Source organism: Chiloscyllium plagiosum, unplaced genomic scaffold, assembly GCF_037043375.1.
Source record: "Chiloscyllium plagiosum isolate Xiang-an unplaced genomic scaffold, Cpla_swu_hap1 HiC_scaffold_21, whole genome shotgun sequence".
Classification (NCBI taxonomy): Eukaryota; Metazoa; Chordata; class Chondrichthyes; order Orectolobiformes; family Hemiscylliidae; genus Chiloscyllium; species Chiloscyllium plagiosum.
In genome coordinates this window covers 9693797-9715013 of record NW_028270159.1, presented here as the reverse complement: position 1 = coordinate 9715013, position 21217 = coordinate 9693797, and the positions used below count along the sequence as shown (strand labels likewise).

General features: G+C 44.9%; 1 protein-coding gene across 4 annotated transcripts in view; it reads left to right on the top strand.

Annotated features, from left to right (window-relative positions):
- Nucleotides 1-21217, top strand: part of col27a1b (collagen, type XXVII, alpha 1b) — a 707279-nt gene that overhangs the window by 480411 nt on the left and 205651 nt on the right. For all 4 annotated transcript variants that reach the window (XM_087998238.1, XM_087998237.1, XM_087998236.1 and 1 more), the window contains one exon: nucleotides 2101-2154. In XM_087998238.1, the coding sequence (XP_087854364.1) occupies nucleotides 2101-2154 (54 nt within the window). The remainder of the gene's footprint in view (nucleotides 1-2100; nucleotides 2155-21217) is intronic.

The following is a 21217-nucleotide window of genomic DNA, read 5'->3' as shown; positions in this document are numbered from 1 at the left end:
AGAGGTGTGTCATACTGTTTCTGATTAGAAAAATAGGCTAAATAAAAAAGAATTCAGACGCAGGGAGGGCTTGAATGGTATGGTGGTAGTATCCCTACCTCTGAATCAGGAGGCATGTGTTCAAGACCCACCTTTCCTAGAGGTCTGGGATACCATCTCTGAGCAGGTTGATTAGGAACATATATGAAGCAGACCCAGCCCTCCAACTCCATTCTGATGTAGCCCATACCCCTCCCTCGCTTTGGTGGTTTGCATTGCCTGTATTGGGCTCGATCTGTAAATTTTTAATTAGCTTCACGGGTGATTTACTACTGGCAGTTAATAGTTTCAGAACAAAGTCATGGTGATTTGGTGGTGAGAAAGTGTTTTAGTTTTGTGTGTTAACACTTCTGAATAAAAAAAATTCGCAGACACAAGGTGAGCTGTTTGTGGTAGTGGTAGTGTCCCTATCTCTGAGCCAAAAGGCTCAGAATCATTGCACCTGCCCCATAGGTTTGTGGTAACATCGCTGAACAGATTGATTGGGAAAACAAATACTCAAATAAAATGGACCCAATGTCCCCAATCTTCCCTCCCCTATCCCAGGCAAAAGCAGCTCCAAACCGCTAACAGAGCACCACAACCCAAGCACCACGACCCCTGAAACGAGCGCCATGACCCTGGCCCTCACCCAAGCATCACAATCCCTAACCCGAGGACCACATCCTGAACCCTGACCCGAGCACCATGATCCCTGACACAAACACCATGACCCCGACCCTGACCCTGACCCGAGCATCACAATCCCTAACCTGAGCACCACGTCCCTGATCCCTGACCCAAGCACCATGACCCCTGACACAAGCACCATGACCTCGACCCTGACCCTGACCTGAGCATCACAATCCCTAACCCGAGCACCACGTCCCTGATCCCTGACCCAAGCACCATGACCCCTGACACAAACACCATGATCCCGACCCTAACCCAAGCACCACTTCCCTGATCCCTGACCCGAGCACCACGACCCCTGACACAAGCACCATGACCCCAACCCTGACCCTGACCCGAGCATCACAATCCCTAACCTGAGCACCACGTCCCTGATCCCTGACCCGAGCACCATGACCCCTGACACAAGCACCATGACCCCGAACCTAACCCAAGCACCACGTCCCTGATCCCTGACCCGAGCACCATGACCCCTGACACAAGCACCATGACCCCGACCCTAACCCAAGCACCACGTCCCTGATCCCTGACCCGAGCACCATGACCCCTGACACAAACACCATGACCCCAACCCTGACTCTGACCCGAGCATCACAATCCCTAACCCGATCACCACTTCCTTGATCCCTGACCGGAGCATCACGACCCCTGACACAAACACCATGACCCCAACCCTGACCCTGACCCAAGCATCACAATCTCTAACCCGATCACCTCTTCCCTGATTCCTGACCCAAGCACCACAAGGCCTGACTGAGCATTATCACCCTGACCCTGACCCAAGCATCAGGACCCTTGACCCGAACACCGTGATCCTGACCCCTGACCCAAGCAGTGCATTACTGATCCCTGACCCAAGCACAGTGATCCCGACCTCTGACCTGAGCACCACGACTCCTGACCTAAGCCGACTGTCCCTGACCCGAGCTGAGTTCCCCACCCGGCCAGACAAGACAAGACCAGTGTCCTTGGTTATTGAACCGTGATTTGCTCACTTTCCCTGCTTAGACCAAACATAGAACTCAGTGCAATCGGGGCAAACACACCCCCTCAGCAGCTGTCACTTGGTAGAAACACTTGTGGCTTGTACTTGAATGTAAACAGTCTCTTGCCATACCTAATAAGTGTTACAATTCTGCATTTGGCTGGAGATTTCTAAGGGTGCAATACGCCAAAGCAAAATGTGACATTTTCACTATATTTTTTGTGATGTCAGACTTGAACTGTCTTGTAATCTACTTATAAATAATTTATGCATCGGTATACTTTTGCAAATAAAATCGTACACAGAACCATTGCCTGGTCTTCCAAGAATACCTGATGTTCAAATAGTTTTGTGGCATGTATTGGAGAGCTTCCACTGAATGACATCTCTTTGTGTTTCTGCAGGGTGACCGTGGTGAAACGGGTCCTCCAGGGCGTCCAGGAGTTAAAGGGGCAATGGTAAGGGGTAAACCCATTCTCACTGGCCCTCTCTTCTTTACCTCTGTCCTTCTCAAAGTCGTGCTCTGCCTCTGATCTGTGCAGCTAAAATCCCCCTCCTGCTCCTCGGAGGGCAGTCTCTATCTATGATGTAGTTTAATTTTTTGAATTGCCTGCCCTAATGGTAGCTGGTCTAATGTATAGCACCATGACAATTAGGCTAAAGATACAAGTCCACCCCTCGTCAGTGGAGGGATTGAACCCTGTGTCAGCAGCAATCTGCTCAAGACCTGCCATCCAACCAACTGAGCTAACCAGCTTCAGCCGAGGGCATTTACACAGTGAACAGCTTCATGGTTCTTGGTAGATTCCACAGGATAAACAATGCACAGCCTATTTACTCCTACCCGTAGACATTGTGAAATACACCATTGAATATTCAGGCTTCAGAACAGACCTTTCAGTGACCGGTCCTTCTACTATTTTTGCTTTCAATTTTAATCATCCAAACTGCATTGTGAACTGGACATGTTTTTATAGGAAATGGTTTTGAGCAAAAAATAGATCTGCAGCCTCAGAGTGAAGGCTTCCACCCTGTTGGAGCTATCAAGTTAATCCCAAGTTGATAGTCCCCAGAGATCTATACGTTATTTCCCCTTTAAGGCAAGTGGGTCACCTGGGCTAAAATATCAACCCCTCAGACTTGAGCCAGCATCTTCAGCAGAGGAAAAAGTGGAACATGTTAAAAACAAGAAATATTTTAATATGATAGCTTTTAATTCAGTTCTGTGCTTGTGTAAATATTGTCACAGTTATTGTACATTGTACTAGACGTGGGGGCTTCCAATACTGAGGTATTAGTGACAGTGCATTTACTGTAAACTACATATATCTCAATAGTATTTTATAAACTTGAGAAGACAATAATCTGGGATAAATTTAATAGGTGTATGGACAAAGTATAGGCTAATAAATGACCAGCTAAAATAAAATTGGGTTTGACTAACTCTGTCGGGGTGTATGATATGATGTGGAGGTGCCAGTGTTGGACTATAATCCAGAAGTCACATGACACCAGGTTGTATTCCAGCAGGTTTTTTGAAATCACAAGCTTTCCGAGCGCTGCCCCTTTATCAGGTGAAGTCACCTGACGAAGGGGCAGAGCTCCAAAAACTTGTGCTTTCAAACACACCTGTTGGACTATAACCTGTGTTGTGTGACTTTGATGAGGTCTGTGACAGTGTAAGGAAGTTGGTTGGCGAGAATAGTGTGGTGGATGTTGCATATATGAACTTCTGAAAAGTGTTCGATAAAGTGCAACACAGTAGACTTGTGAGTAAAATTAAATCCAATGGAATTAAACAGGTAGTGGCTACTTTTGGCTAAAAGACTGGGTGCAACATAAAAACTGAAAGAATTGCAGTCACTGTAAATCAGAAGCAAAAACAGAAATTGCAAGAAAAGCTCAGAACTGGAGAAGGGTCACCAAATCTGAAATGTTAGCTTTGATTTCTCTTCACTGAATGTAGCCTGTTGTGGTGAACAGTTGGATTTCAGTCTTGTAGAAGCTTTACAGTACTGCTTCACAAGAGACATTGTTGCATTCCACAGATTCACCATCTTATGGCTGAACAAATTCCTCCTCATCTCAGTTCTAAAGGGTGTCCCTTCACTCTGAGGCCTCCTTGGGTCCTAGTCTCTCCTACTAGTGAAAATATCATCTCCACGTACATTCTATCCGGGCCTCTCAGTATTCTATACGTTTCAATCAGATCCCACCCCCTCATCCTTTGAAACTCCATCAACTACAGATCCAGAATCCTCAACCGTTTCTCATATGACAAGCCCTTCATCCCCAAAACCATCCTTGTAAAACTCCTCTGGACCAACTCCACTGCCAGCACATCCTTCCTTAGATACGGGGCCCAAAAAGTCTCTCAATATTCCAAATGCAGTCTGACCATAGCCATAGGCAGCAGAGATATCTGATGTTGCATTTTGTAATAGATTAACCATCGAGAAACAGATAGTCAATCCAAGGTAAACAATATGTGGGATCCTTGACTTTATTAATGTAGACATTGATTACAAAAGCTATGGAATGCATCAATGATGAATCTTTCTGGGACACTGGGTCAATCTCGGCTGGAGTATTAGGCCCATATCTGGGCATCATATCTTGGGAAAAAGCTCAAGTCCTTGGAGAAGTTGAGTCGATGTTTATACTGGGCCAGGGGATATCAGGTAAACAGTGAGACTGGAGAAGGTGGCATTGTTTTTGGCAGAGCAGAGACATTTAAGAGGACACCTAACATAAGAAATAGGAGCAGACATAGACTATTAAGCCCCTCGAGCCTGCTCCATCATTCAATACAATCATGACTGATCTAACCTTGAACCCAACATCACTTTCCTGCTCACTTTCCATAACCCTTCAGTAACTGATGAATGGGTTGGAAGGTGATGGCCTAGTGGCATTGTCACTGCACTCTTAATCCATGAGACCCATGGGTTTGAATCCCACAATGGCAGATGGTGGAATTTGAATTCAATAAAAATAACTCTGGAATTAAAAGTCTAATGATGACCATGAATCCATTGTTGTTTGTTGGTAATACCCATCTGGTTCATTGCTGAAGGAAACTGCTTAGTCTGCTCCAAATGTGACTCCAGACCCATAGCAATGTGGTTGACTCTTATGTGCCCTCTGGGCAATAAATACTGGCCTGGCCAGTGACATCCTCGGCCTGTGAATGAATAAAAATGAAACTGTCTATCTCCTCCTTAAATTTCCTCAGTGTCCCAGTGCACACTGTACTGTCACAGTGTTCAAAATGGTTTACAGTTTTGACAGAGCAAATAAAAAAACTGATGGAAGAGATGGTCCATGGATCTCACAGATTTAGGGTGATTTAAGAAAGAACCAGGTGTGACATGAAGAGATCGGTTTTAATGCAGGAATTGGGAACACTGTGCCTGAAACTGCCAGAGAAGCAGATTCAGGGGCTAATCTTCAAAAGTAAGGGAAAGTGGGGGACAAGAAAAAGCATGGGATCAATTGAACCACTTTACCAAAAGAGCTAGTAGCAATGTGATGAGCTGAATGGCCTCTCTGTGCTGTAGCCATTGCAGAAACACAAAACCAAGGGAGCAAGAGCATTCATAAATACCAGGCTCATCGACAGCTATGAAAGGAAAGATTGTAGACCAGCTGGAGTCTCAAACTCTGCTTCAAAATTCTACTTTGAACTCAAGGACCATTTCTCAAAGACAGTCCAGTCCTGCAAGGTTTTCTGTCAATATGTTAGGGAATCTCTGATAAAATGCTCCATCTGGTGGCTAAACTCAATATGCCTTATTATAACTATTCCCATCGAGGATGGCAGAGTCTGAAAGCAGGATTTGGATTCATGGTTGACTCAGTGAGTGTTCAAGTGTGTTAAAATCTCATTCACAGTCTCTATCAGCCATGTCAGTGTGCCCCGCATTTATCCCAATCCCACCTGGTTCAACCTGAACTGAAATGATGTAGAGTTATTAGATGCAATGCTGTTGCAGTGTAGAGAAGAAATTTGCTGAGTTAATTAAAACCGTTCAGAGTCTCACTCTGGGTGCAACGCTGACAGTGAAAATTCCATCCTGCCATTTTAAAATTTCAAGCCCTGCATTCCTATAGAATGTTCTACAACCTGTAGTCTTCCTGAAGTGCTATCCAACCAATTAAGCCAATGATAGAGCAGCATGGTGGCTCAGTGGTTAGTACTATTGCCTCGCAGTGCCAGGAATCTGAGTTCAATCCCACCTTCGGGTGACTGTCTTTGAGGAGTTTGCAGATTCTCCCCGCATCTGCATGGGTTTCCTCCAAGTGCTCTTCTTTCGCACTACAGTACAAAGGATATGTACGTTAAGTGGATTAGCCATGAGAAATGCAGAGTTACAGGGCTAAGGGAACAGGAGTCGGTCTGGGTAGGATGCTTTTTGAGGACTTGATGGGCCAAATGGCCTGCTTCCACACTGGCAATTTTTATGATTGTGTCGGATGTGTAGGCACAATGCAGCAGCCAACCTATGCACAGCACGATCCCGCAAACAACAATGCGACGTGGATCAGATCGTACGTGCTGTTGATACCAATTGTAGAATGAACGTTGGTCAGGACGTTTCAATTATTTCCTACTGCTAGTCACCCTTGAGAAGGTGGTGATGTACAAGTTGCTCTATTCTGAACCACTGCTGTCCCTGGAGATAATTCCTGTTCATCCACCCAGAAAAAGGTTCACAAACAGGGTTTGTTTGCACAGTTGCAAAGGATGCATTCTTATCCAACAGGAAGAGTAAAGACAACACACATTTAGAAATAAATTTCTGTCAGAATTCAGTGTGGGGCCACGAAAGGCTGGAACTATTTCAGCATAACCAGATCTCCAAACCGATCAGGTGGACATTAGGAGGGAGAACAAAATGAGACTTTGCTACCGGTTTATAAAGAAAATATAGAGGTTGCAATATTCTGCTGAGCACTCATAATTAACTTATAGTCAGTTCATACAATTGAAATTGAGTTGTGTGTGATATTGTCCCCAGGATGCTGTGCGACAGAAAAGTCGCTTGGGTTTGCTCCCACATGATTCACAGTACAGCAATTTCCTGATTTTGTTTCTGCTGTTTGAGAGATGCATTCCAAGTGGACACTAGCTCATCTATGCTGCCCAGATATCCTAGCCTAATCTAGTCCCATTTACCAGCATTTGGCCCATATCCCTCTGCCCATCCAGGTGCCTTTTAAATGTAACTATGTCCTCTAGTTTTGGACTCCCTCATCCTGGGGAGGAGACTTTGTCTATTTACCCTATCCATGCCCCTCTTGATTTTATAAACCTCAGTCTCTGACACGCCAGGGAAAATAGCCCAAGCCTATTCAGTCACTCCCTATAGCTCAAACTCTCCAAGCCTGGCAATATCCTTGTAAATCTTTTCTGAACCCTTTCAAGTTTCACAACATCCTTCCTATAGGAGGGAGACCAGAATTGAAAGCAGTATTCCAAAAGTGGCCTCACCAATGTCCTGTACAGCCACAACATGACCTCCCAACTCCTATACTCAATGCTCTGATCAATAAAGGCTCTACAGCCATACTCTGTAACCTTCTGGGTGAAAAATAGTGTTGAAGCTTAAAATGTGACCAAATGGCTCTCCTTAACGGAATGGTATAAGTTGTCTTGTTCCTGCAAAGCTTGGGTCAGTACATTAAAAACACTGAACCATAATTGATTTTCATTGTAAATGAAGGAGCCATTGAATGTGAAAGTCCCCACAGTCTCATAGACTGCTGTCCTATTAGAGGGTGCAAGAGAGATGGCTGATGGTTACTTCAGCCCCAGAGTCACCAATCATGGATCATGGTGATCTCAACTGCTCCAAGAACTGAACCTGTGCCTATGGTGAATGCTGGAAATCTGAAACAAGTGGCAAGGAACAAGCTGGAGAAACTCAGCAGGTCTGGCAGCGTCGGTGGAGAGAGATTCATTGAACGTGTGCTGGGTGGTATAACTCTGCATCACAAAACAGGCATCCCCATGACTACTCTAACCTGGACACCAGAACAGATTTGAAAATGTACTATTTATTGAGTTTTCATTTTTGTGCTACTTTCAAACAGTCCACATTTACCCAGCATTAAAACGGTCAGGTTTCTTCGAAAATCTCACATTCCAAGAAATCCCTTTGGAATCGAGCTCTTTACCACCGACGTAATGGAAGAATTCAGTACTCCTGGTGCATGCCTGCAGCATGTATCAAGAGGTTTTGAACTGTGAACAATGATCTTCTGTTCTCTGATTTTAATGGACAGAAAATCAAAGGCTGGGGATGCAGTTTTCCACTGTGCACCACCAATTTACGTCAGAAGCAAGGAAATGGAAAATCTCCCCTGTATTTAGAGCGACTAACATTGACTGCAGACCATTACCAATGCTTCAGAAGCTGTAGTTTCCACACTGGAGCATCTACAGATTTGGATGTTGTTTTTCCCGAGTCTCCTGTGACATGTGGTAATTATAATGTATCATTTCTTGAGACCGGAAAGCTAGTTGCTAAGTTCTCTCACACCATTTCTTTGCCGTTACCTGATTGACGTTATTACTACTGGAAAGGTCTGCATTTATTTGGACTCTTACCCATTTTCCTGGCATGTGTCTCCTGCTTCTGACCCAGATGTTGCCCAGCTCAACTCCCACTCCAGGACATGAAGACCACGGAAGGAGATTGTTTATCAGCCTGTGGATGCTCTGCAATATTCTCAGCAAGGGCAAACGTGGGAGTGTACAAAACAAACAACGATCTCTCACAAGTATGTCAGTGTAGCCATGAGACCGTAAAAAACAGGAGTAGGCCATTCTGCCCCTCAAGCCTGCTCCACCATTCAGTAGGTTCATGACTGATCCAACATTCCTCATGTCCACTTTCCTGCCTTTTCCCCATAACTCTCGATTCCTTGACTGATCAAGAATCTGTCTCAGCCTGAAATATACAGAAGGACTCTGCCCCTACAGCTGTCTGTGGCAAAGTTTTCCAAAGACTCACTCTTCTCTGAGAGAAGAAATTCTTCCTCATCTCAGTCCTAAATTAGTGCCCCTTTATTCTGAGACAGTGCCCTCTGGTCCTAGATGCTCCCATGAGGGCAAACATCGTCCCTGTCAACCCCTTTCAAAAGTCTGATGTGTTTCAATGGGATCACCTCTTACACTTCTAAACTCCAGTGAATAGGCACCCAACCTGTTTAGCCTTTGCTCATAAGACAGATCCTCCATACAGCGATCATCTTAGTGAACCTTCTCCACACTGCTTCCAATGAAATGATAACTTTCCTGAAATAAGGGGAACAAAACAGAATTGAATTAGCTTTATTGTCACATTTACTCTGATGAGTAAAATGAAAAGTTTACAAGTCACCACTTACAGTGCCATCTTAACTACAAAGGTACCTAGCTACAAAGGTGAGTGCAAAAGCTTAGGGCGGGAAAAAAATTAGAAAAATAAAGAAATGAAAAATTCAGAATAACAGTCCTTCCACAATAATAAAAGAAAGTCCATTTAGTCCATTTCACGGCTCTGGGTTTGAGGAGCTGACCATGCATTGGAATACTCGCAGTACTGCAGATGTGGTTTCCCCAGCATCCTGTACAGTTACAGTAAGACTTCCCTAATCTTATACTCCAACTCCTGTAGAATAAGGACCAACATTTCATTCACCTTCCTGTTTCCCTGCTGCCAATGGGTGCTAGCTTTCTGTGTCCCTGTTTGATCAGCGAATTGATGTGCGGCAGGATCATGAGAGGGAATATGCCTGCAAAGCAAGAACTGGAAAGTTGGATCAGGTCGAATCAGCTAGTATGGACCCAATGGAATGCATAGCCTCCTTGTATTTTCAATGGGCATAGAAGTTCGTGTCAGGAATGTTGGCTGGTACTTCCGCCAGGCTAAGAGTAACTTTCTTTAGATTCCGATTAAAACAAACCCTGCAGAGGCTGGCAGTCTGAAACAAAGTGGAGAAACTCAATAGGTCTGTGGGGAGGGAAACAGAGTTAACGTTTCAGGTCCAGTCCAGTCTTCTGCGCCCAATGATTTCCTCTTCTCCTCACCTCCGGGGTGGGGTGGGCAGGATCATGTCTTCTGGACTGAATTTCACCTGAACTAGGAAAGGTGCCAATCCCGGTGAGTTTTGAGGAAGGTGTCTCTCTCTCTCTCTCTCTGCCCTCTCCCTATCTTCCCATATCGGCCTCGATACCTATATACCATGTTCCTGTGCCTACCCCTTCCCCCCACTAGCCTCAGGTGGATATGCCAATCATTCCCAGGACACCCCCTATTCCCCCCCATTCCACAGATCACCAGTGCTCTCTGTAAAGCTCAGCCACACACCTGGGTCAACACTGACCATCCACAGCTGCCCTGCACAATTTGTTTTATTTGCCTCAGGCATATTGGGTAGAGGGTAACTGTCACCGCACTTTGCCATTACGGATCTGGAGGTTGTGGTGGACAGTGGGATGTGCGTGGTCGCTGCCCACAGAGTGTGCCCTGAGATGTTGGTGACTGATAGGGGAGCGGGCAGTGAGCTACGGTCACCAGGTACCCGCTCTGATTTCATATCAGGGATTGTCACCATACAGTTTCCATCCAGCAAGTGGGAGAATGTGAAACTCTATCGATGAGGAGAGATGGCATAATAATTTGATGCTAATCCATACAAATAAATCTCTCAACTACAGTACACCCTCGGTTTTCCAAACATCCATTATCCAAACAAGTTCTCAAGGTCCTGATGCTTCAGCCACTCCCCGTGCTATCAGATCAGTTATCCAAACATTTGATTATCCGAACAAAATAGTCGTCGCCCGTGACATTCAGATAATTGAGGTTGCCCTGTAGTGGGAATCTCATCTTACTATTCAACACACAGTTAAAAAAAAATGGGGCTTTTTGTTATGGAGTCACAGCATAAAAGAGGCCTTCCAGCCCATCAAATAACGTCAACCTATCTGCACCAGTCCCACAGTAGACCCATATAGCTTTGAACTTTAATCTGCCAGAGCAATAATGCCATTGGGGCCATTACCTCCGTGTATTTACTATTTATCCCGTACCCCTTGTACTGAAATAATTATGGTCTATGTCATTGTGATTTAGTATAGCTACAGTAAACAGAATGATTTTGATAAAAAATAAGTTATTCGGTATATGTTTTTGTGTGTGTTTTGGGGATTGTCCACTCAAGACAGAAATGAGAATTTTTTTTTCTCTCAGATGGTCATGAGTCTCTTCCTCAAAAGATGGTGCATGTTGACCCTTTGAATATCCTTAAGGTAGACGTGGGTAGGTTCTTGGTAAGCGAGGGGGTGAAAGGATTGGTCAGAAAGTGGACATGGCCAATGCAGATCAACCATGAGCTTATTGTACAGCAGAGCAAACTCATGGGGCAGATTGGCCAGCTCCTGCTCTTAACTCATCTGTTCCTCTTTACTGTTTACTTCAGTCTGGTGTTGCCCTCGGACTGTAAAGACACGAACTATTCCCTCAGCTTTGAGGCACCATTCCCCATTGAAGAGGGAATCTACCTCCACATCATTTGAGGGACACACTGGTCAAAATTCCAAGATTGACTGTTTTAGCACTTGGGAGCAATCCTGGGTCCCACTTTCCAGCCCACAGAGTGCAAATTCTACATAATCTGCTTATCATAAAGTCATGAGCTGTACAGCACTGAAACAGACCCTTTGGCCCAACTCGTCCATGCTGACCACATATCCTAAATAAATTTAGTCCCATTTGCCATCACTTAGCCCATATCTCTCTAAACCTTTCCAATTCATATACCCATCCAGGTCCCTTTTAAATGTTGCAATTGTACCAGCCTCCACCACTTCCTCTGGCAGCTCATTCCAAACATGCACTACCTTCTGCATGAAATGTTGCCCCTCAGTTCCTTTTTAAATTTCCCCTCTCACCTTAAACTTATGCTCTCTAGTTTTGGACTCCCCCACGCTGGGGAAAATGTCAAGCTCCTCATTTTGATGAGGGAAGGCTGTAGGGAGAAAGTGAGGACCTGACGTAACAGTCTCCATGGCAACAGTAAAAGTAAAGCCTTGAATAAAAAGGAAATGGACTTGCCTTATTCATCCCCAGGTGTCCTGCAGACTCTCACAGGTTCCACAAAAAACATTCTGTGCTCTTCCAAAGATCACTTGGTGACATTTCTGCATTCTTTACGTTTAGACCATAAGACATAGGAGCGGAAGTAAGGCCATTTGGCCCATCGAGTCCACTCCGCCATTCAATCATGGCTGATGCGCATTTCAGCTCCACTTACCAGCGTTCTCCCCGTAGCCCTTAATTCCTCTAGACAACAAGAATCTATCAATCTCGGCCTTGAAGACATTTAGCGTCCCGGCTTCCACTGCACTCCGTGGCAATGAATTCCACAGGCCCACCACTCTCTGGCTGAAGAAATGTCTCCGCATTTCTGTTCTGAAATGGCCCCCTCTAATTCTAAGGCTGTGTCCACGGGTCCTAGTCTCCTCGTCTAACGGAAACAATTTCCTAGCATCCACCTTTTCCAAGCCATGTATTATTTTGTACGTCTCTATTAAGTCTCCCCTTAATCTTCTAAACTCCAACGAATACAATCCCAGTATCCTCAGCCGTTCCTCATATGTTAGACCTGTCATTCCAGGGATCATCCATGTGAATCTCCGCTGGACACGTTCCAGTGCCAGTATGTCCTTCCTGAGGTGTGGGGACCAAAACTGGACACAGTACTCCAAATGGGGCCTAACCAGAGCTTTATAAAGTCTTAGTAGTACATCTCTGCTTTTATATTCCAACCCTCTTGAGATAAGAGACAACATTGCATTCGCTTTCTTAATCACGGACTCAACCTGCATGTTTACCTTTAGAGAATCCTCGACTAGCACTCCCAGATCCCTTTGTGCTTTGGCTTTATTAATTTTCTCACCATTTAGAAAGTAGTCTATGCTTTTATTCTTTTTGCCAAAGTGCAAGACCTCGCACTTGCTCACGTTAAATTCCATCAGCCATTTCCTGGACCACTCTCCCAACCTGTCGAGATCCTTCTGTAGCCTCCCCACTTCCTCAGTACTACCTGCCTGTCCACCTAACTTTGTATCATCGGCAAACTTCGCTAGAATGCCCCCGGTTCCCTCATCCAAATCATTAATATATAATGCAAACAGCTGTGGCCCCAGCACCGAACCCTGTGGGACACCGCTCGTCACCGGCTGCCATTCTGAAAAAGAACCTTTTATCCCAACTCTCTGCCTTCTGTTAGACAGCCAATCCTCAATCCATCCCAGCAGCTCACCTCGAACACCATGGGCCCTCACCTTGCTCAGCAGCCTCCCGTGTGGCACCTTATCAAAGGCCTTTTGAAAGTCTAGATAGACCACATCCACTGGGTTTCCCTGGTCTAACCTACTTGTTACCTCTTCAAAAAATTCCAACAGGTTTGTCAGGCATGACCTCCCTTTACTAAATCCATGTTGACTTGTTCTAATCAGACTCTGCTCTTCCAAGAATTTAGAAACCCCATCCTTAATGATGGATTCTAGAATTTTACCAACAACCGAGGTTAAGCTGATTGGCCTATAATTTTCCATCTTTTGCCTTGATCCTTTCTTGAACAAGGGGGTTACAACAGCCATCTTCCAATCATCCCTGACCTTTCCTGACTCCAGTGACTCTTGAAAGATCTCAACCAATCCCTCTGCTATTTCCTCAGCCATCTCTCTCAGAGCTCTAGGGTGTATCCCATCAGGGCCAGGAGATTTATCAATTTTAAGACTTTTTAACTTTTCTAGCACTATCTCTTTCGTAATGGCAACCATACTCAACTCAGCCCTGTGACACCCTTTAATTTTTGGGATATTATTCATGTCTTCCACTGTGAAAACTGACGCAAAGTACTTGTTAAGTTCTCCTGCTATTTCCTTATCTCCCATCACTAGGCTTCCTGCATCAGTTTGAAGTGGCCCAATATCTACTTTTGCCTGTCGTTTGTTTCTTATGTACTGAAAGAAACTTTTACTATTATTTCTAATATTACTGGCTAGCCTACCTTCATATTTGATCCTATCATTTCTTATTACACTCTTTGTTATCCTCTGTTTGCTTTTGTATCCTTCCCAATCTTCTGATTTCCCACTGTTCTTAGCCACTTTATAGGATCTCTCTTTTTCTTTAATACATTTCCTGACTTCCTTTGTCAGCCAAGGTTGTCTAATCCCTCCCCGGTTAATCTTTCTTTTCTTGGGAATGAACCTCTGTACAGTGTCCTCAATTATACCTACAAACTCTTGCCATTTTTGCTCTACTGTCTTCCCGGTTAGCCTCTGCTTCCAGTCTATTTTAGTCAGTTCCTCTCTCATGCCCTCATAATTACCTTTATTCAACTGTAACACCATTACATCAGATTTTGCCTTCTCCCTTTCAAACTCCAGACTGAACTCTATCATATTATGGTCGCTACTTCCTAAGGGTTCCCTTACTTTAAGATCTTTTATAGAGTCTGGTTCATTGCAAAGCACTAGGTCCAGAATAGCCTGCTCTCTTGTGGGCTCCATGACAAGCTGTTCCAAAAAGCCACCCTGTAAGCATTCCATGAATTCCCTTTCTTTAGATCCACTAGCAACATTATTTACCCAGTCCACCTGCACATTGAAGTCTCCCATGATCAATGTAACCTTGCCTTTCTGACATGCCTTCTCTATTTCCCGGTACATGTTGCGTCCCTGGTCCTGACCACTGTTAGGAGGTCTATACACAACTCCAATTATGTTTTTTTTGCCTTTGTGGTTCCTCAATTCCACCCACACAGACTCCACATCATCCGACGCTATGTCATTCAATACCATAGATTTAATTTTGTTCTTAACTAACAAGGCAACCCCACCCCCTCTGCCCACCTCTCTGTCTTTTCGATAAGTTGAAAAACCATGGAGGTTTAACTGCCAGTCCTGACCCCCCTGTAACCAAGTCTCTGTGATGCCTACTACATCATAATCATTCACTATTATCTGTGCCATTAGTTCATCGGCTTTGTTATGAATGCTACGAGCATTCAGGTAAAGTGCCTTAATGCTAACTTCCTTATCATTAGAGATGTTGGAAGTCATATGTCCTAAGTTATCCTTGCTTTTTACTGCATTCTCAGTCTGCCTCAATTTTAAATCCGCCTGGAAACATGCTATCCTGCTGCTTATCTTGCCATTTACCTCCATACTCCCTGTCGCTTTCACTTTCCCTTCCCCCCAACTCAGAAGTTTAAAGTCCTACTGACCACCCTATTTATCCTCTTCGCTAGAACATTGGTACCTGATCGGTTCAGGTGGAGACCGTCCCAACGGTACAGATCCCCCCTGTTCCAAAACTGATGCCAATGCCCCATGAAGTGGAATCCCTCTTTCCCACACCAATCCCTTAGCCACGTGTTTACTTGCCTAATTTTCTTGTCCCTATGCCAATTGGCACGTGGCTCGGGCAGTAATCCGGAAATTATGACCCTTGAGGACCTGTGCTTCAATTTCCTGCCTAGTGCTTCGTAATGCCCAAACAGGTCCTCCACCCTAGTCTTGCCTATGTTGTTGGTACCAACGTGGACCACAACAACTGGATCCTCCCCCTCCCGCTCCAATATCCTTTCAAGCCGGTCGGAGATGTCTCGCACCCTGGCACCGGGCAGGCGACACACCATGCGAGACTCCCGATCCGGCTTGCAAAGGATACTATCTGTCCCCCTAATTATAGAATCCCCTATAACCACTACTTGTCTGTTAGCTCCCCCCTCTTGAATGGCCTTCTGCACCATGGTGCCTTGGTCAGTTGGCTCATCCTGTCCAGAGCCCTTTTCCTCATCCGAACAGGGAGCAAGAATCTCGTACCTGTTGGACAAGGTCAAGGGCTGAGGCTCCTCCACTCCTGAACTCCGGTTCCCCCTACCTGCCTCACTTACAGTCACACTCTTTTGTGCCTGATCACTAGCTGAATGTGAATTACTTAATCTCCCAGGTGTGACTACCTCCTGAAACAAAGCATCCAGGTAACTCTCCCCCTCCCGGATGTGCCGCAGTGTTTGAAGCTCAGATTCCAGATCATCAACTCTGATCCGGAGTTCTTCCAGCAACCAACACTTGCTGCAGATGTGGTCACTGCCGTTCACAATGGGATCAGCCAGCTCCCACATCATACAGCAACAGCACATCACCTGCCCAGCCATCTCTGCTTAGTTAGTTAATTACTTACTTACTTTGTACAAGTATGAGTTAGAATACCTTCTGATACCTCTCTGCTATAGTTTTTTTTACTTTCAGTAAATTATGCAGTAAATATGGAGAGGCAATGGTCTAGTGGTAACATCGCTAGACTGTAGCTCTAGGTAATATTCTGGGGGCCTGGGTTCAAGTCCCATCATGGAATTCAATAAAACCTGGAATTGAGAATCTAATGATGGCCAAGAATCCATTGTTGATTGTCGGGAAAATTCCATCTGGGTCACTAATGTCATTTAGGGAAGGAAACTGCTAACCTCATCTGGTCTGGCCTACATGTGACTCCAGACCCACAGCAATGTGGTTGACTCTTTTCTGCCCTCTGAGCAATGGACAATAAATGTTGGCCTAGCCAGCAACACCCTCATCTGTGAATGAATAAAAAAAATTTTGTATGTGTTAATTCTTATTCGTCCATGGGATGTGGGTGTCACTAAACCACATGGATCTTTCCCTGTCGGTCAACCATGTTTCTGAGGAAGAGTCACTGCTTTCTCTCCACAGATACTGCCAGACCGGCTGAGCTTTCCCCCAGCAATTTCTGTTTTTGTTGCTGACTTCTGTCACCCACAGTTCTCTTCCTTTAAAAACATTTTTATGGTCATCATTAGACTCTTGATTCCAGACTGCTTTTAGTTTTAATCTGCCATGGCAGGATTCAAATCTGCGTCCTTGGAAGTTACCTGGTTCTCTGGATTAACAGTCTAGTGATAATACCACAAGGTCCCTCGCCTCCCTGGAGTTAATATTTATGTCAGAAGTCACATGACAAGTTATAGTCCAACAGATTTATTTGAAATCACAAGCTTTCAGAGTGCAGCTCCTTCGGCATGATGCAAAAGCTTATGATGAAGGCCTTATGCCTGAAACATTGATTCTGCTGCTCCTTGGATCCTGCCTGACCTGCTGTGCTTTTCCAGCATCACACTTTTCGACTCGTGACTTCTGATTTTGTCCACCCTAGTCTAACACCGCACCTCCACAATATTAATATTTAGGTAGCAACTTGTATTTTGTGCTGAAATAATTATGGTCTGCCTCAAAGTGAATTAGCATAGCTACAGTAAACAGATTGATTTTGATAAAATCAGTTATTCAGTATATCGTTTTGTGCGTGTGTTTGTTTTGTGCTCTCTGGAATTCTGAATGTACTTTTAACTGCAACCCAGTTGCAGTTAGGGCGGCACGGTGGCACAGTGGTTAGCACTGCTGCCTCACAGCACCAGAGACCTGGGTTCAATTCCCACCTCAGGCGACTGACTGTGTGGAGTTTGCATGTTCTCCCTGTGTCTGCGTGGGTTTCCTCCGGGTGCTCCGGTTTCCTCCCACAGACCAAAAATGTGCAGGTTAGGTGAATTGGCCATGCTAAATTGCCCGTAGTGTTAGGTGTAGGGGAATGGGTCTGGGTGGGTTGCGGGTCGGTGTGGGCTTGTTGGGCCAAAGGGCCTGTTTCCACACTGTAAGTAATCTAATCTAATCTAATCCATGTTGTTGCAGGTTCATGCCAGACTTTCACTTTAAATTTAGAGAAATTGTATTGTGCTGCTTACACCCGTGAGATTTACGTTTCCTACTTTACTCTTAATAGTTCTCCCTCATCCATATTCAGATTGTCATCCCAGTGCTTTGTCTGGAGTCAGTGCTGGGTTTGAAATGCGCTGACTTTGCTATTTGTGTCTCAGGGAGCTGGAAGGAGAAATGGTTATAAAAGCTGTAGCAGAGCTTCTGAACAAAGTCAGCAGTAAGATTAATGCCTGGATGTGATGACAACACATGGTGTATGCATCAGGCTTTTGAAAGAGATCATTTCCGCCGATTGGCGTGCCTTCAAGGCGAGGTGCTGGTGTGGATTCCCAGCTTTTCTGATTCCCAGTTTTTCCCCTACGGCTGTCTGAGAGCTGCCAAGCCAGCGGTCAGTTCATTCGGGCTTCCCACTGAAGCCTGATCTGAATGCAGAGTCCAAGTCGTGTAGAAGCAAGCCCCTCACTTCCTTGCTGGCGGTAGTGAATACGCCCCACCCTGAAAGACAGAGGAAAGAGTTTCCGAAGAATTTGCTGTTTTTGGAGCAGTCAAATCAGCTCACCTGACACCTGTCCAGTCTGTTGATAATTGCTCAGAGAGTAAGGCTCCAGACCAGAACGAACGAACACACACACTGGCCTGACTGAAAAAAGCAGAAATATTTATTGAAATTAACTTCCTTCACAACCAGGAAATGGCAGCATAATGGAGGTTGTATCGATGGCTAGTCATAAGTGTTAAAAGGAAATTCGTCTCACGTGGACACCATTTCTCATTTCCCGCAAATTGAGCTTTGTAGTTCTGTTCTATAAAATTCAGATGAATGAACGCTTGTACTTAAGAACAGTTTCCAATTGAAAATGCCAAAATCCACACACTGTCTCTCATTTAGTGTCAGTCGGACGTGCCAGGGTTTCCTGTGTGAAACAGATTCTTCTTGTTTTGTTTAGTCAGTTCTTCCAATCTGTCCAAAATGAACGGTGGTTTCTATTTTAAAACATTTAGTGAATTTTAATTTTATTTTGTGGTGGTGGGAGGTTCGTTTATGACTTTATAATTGTAGGCTCTTGAATATTGCTATGTGTTTTTTCTGATTACAGTCACCCCCCAGTCTGTCTATAGGATTCCAGTTGTTTGTTTTAAGAGTGTGCATGATGTCTGTTTCATTTACATAATCTAAATGGTAGCTCAAAACTGTTAGCCGCTTAATCCTGGCTAGACAAACAGGAGGCTGGAAGAACGCAGCAGGACAGGCAGCATCAGGAGGTGGAGAAGTCAACGTTTTGGCTTGTTGCATTCTTCCAGCCTCCTGTTTGTCTAGCCAGGATTAAGCGGCTAACAGTTTTGAGCTACCATTTAGATTATGTAAATGAAACAGACATCATGCACACTCTTAAAACAAACAACTGGAATCCTATAGACAGACTGGGGGGTGACTGTAATCAGAAAAAACACATAGCAATATTCAAGAGCCTACAATTATAAAGTCATAAACGAACCTCCCACCACCACAAAATAAAATTAAAATTCCCTCCCTAAGGGAATTCAAGAACGCAGCAGGACAGGCAGCATCAGGAGGTGGAGAAGTCAACGTTTTGGCTTGTTGCATTCTTCCAGCCTCCTGGTTGTCTACTTTGGATTCCAACATCTGCAGTTTTTCGTCTCTAACCTAATCCTGGCTGGCCTCTTTGTCCACGCAAAAGAAAAATAAATTAGGGGGAATATGGCTGAGCTGACCCTTGTAGATCCCGATGAGGGAAGAGGATAAATGCAGTATATCTGGCCATACACCATGGTGAGCAGTGGTGAGATTCATCTTAGAATACAACCTCAACCCCCAGCCTCTCATATTCCGTTCTTACACCTTCTCTCATTTTTCTACCTTGCTTTTTTCCTTTAAGACATTACTTAAAACCTATCTCTTTGATCAAGCTTTGTTGGGGGTCAGTCATCGCAGCTCTAGGACATCTCTGCAGGAGTTCATCAGGGCCATGTCCTCAACCCAAACATCTTCAGCTGCTTCATCAATGACCTTCCCTCCATCATAATGTCAGAAGTAAGGTCCTGGACAGTGTTGCTGTACAAAGGAACCTTAAAGTGCGAGTTCATAGTTCCTTGAAAATGGAGTCACAGGTAGACAGGATAGTGAAGAAGGCGTTTGGTATGCTTTCCTTTATTGGTCAGTGCATTGAGTTGGGAAGTTTTGTTGTGGCTGTACAGGACATTGGTTAGGCCACTCTTGGAATACCGCATGCAATTCTGGTCTCCCTGCTAAAGGAAGGATGTTGTGAAACCTGAAAGGTTTATAAGGACATTGCCAGGGTTGGAGGGTTTGGGCTATAGTGAGAGGCTGAATAGGCTGGGCTGTTATCCCTGGAGCATTGGAGACTGAGGGGTGACCTTATAGAAGTTTATAAAATCATGAGGGGCATGGATAGGGTAAATAGACAAGGTCCATAACTAGAGGACACAGGTTTTAGGTGAGAATGGAAAGAATTAATAGGGACCTAAGGGACAACGTTTTCATGCAGAGGGTGGTGTGTGTATGGAATGGGCTGCCAGAGGAAGTGGTGGAGGCTGGTACAATTACAGCTTTTAAAAGGTGTCTGGATGGGTATATGAATAGGAAGAGTTTAATGGGATATGGACCAAGTGCTGGCAAATGGGACAAATTGGGTTGGGGTATCTGGTCGACATGAACATGTTGGACTGAAGAATCAGTTTCCATGTTGTATATCTCTATGACTCTAAGTGGGGATGTTCGCTGATAACTGCACAATGTTCAGCACTGTTTGTGATACCTCAGATATTAAAGCAGTCCCCCACTATCAACATTCTGGTGGTTAGCATTGACCAGAAACTCAGCTGGACTCAGTACAATGGCTACAAGAGCAGATCAGAGGCGAGGAATACTACAGCGAGTAATTCACCTTCGGATTTCCCAAAGCCTGTCCATCATCAGGAATTTGATGGAGTACTGCCCACTTGCCTGGATTGGTGCAGCCCTGATGAAGGGCTTTTGCCCGAAACATCAATTCTCCCGCTCCTCAGCTGCTGCCTGACCTGCTGCGCTTTTCCAGCACCACACTCTTGATTCTAATCTCCAGCATCTGCAGTCCTCACTTTTGCCTGAATGCGGCCCCAACAACACTCAAGAAGCTTGACATCATCCAAGACAAAGCAGCCCACTTGATTGGCACCACATCCACAGACATCCACTCCCTGCACCACTGACGCTTAATAGGAGCAGTTTGTACTATGTACAGCATGCGCTGCAGAAATCCACCAAAAATCCTCAGACAGAACCTTCCAAACCCATGACTATTTCCATCTGGAAGGAGAGGGGCAGCAGATACATGGGAACACCGCCATCTTCAAGTTCTTCTCCAAGCCACTCACCATCCTGACTTGGAAATATATCACTGATCCTTCACTGTCACTGGGTCAAAATCCTGGAATTCCCTCCCTAAGGGCAAAGTGAGTCTACACACTGCAGGTGTACTGCAGCGATTCAAGAAGGCAGCTCACCCCCACCTTCTCTAGGGGATGGGAAATAATTGCTGGTCCACTCAGCAAGACCCACATTTCACAAGTGAATAAGAAAAATTAATGCACCTGGAATTAAAAACTAGGCTCAGTGACGGTGAACTTGAGAACTCTCATCGATTATTGTAAGAATCCATCTGGATCATCAGTGTTCTTTCAGGAAGGAAATCTGTCAT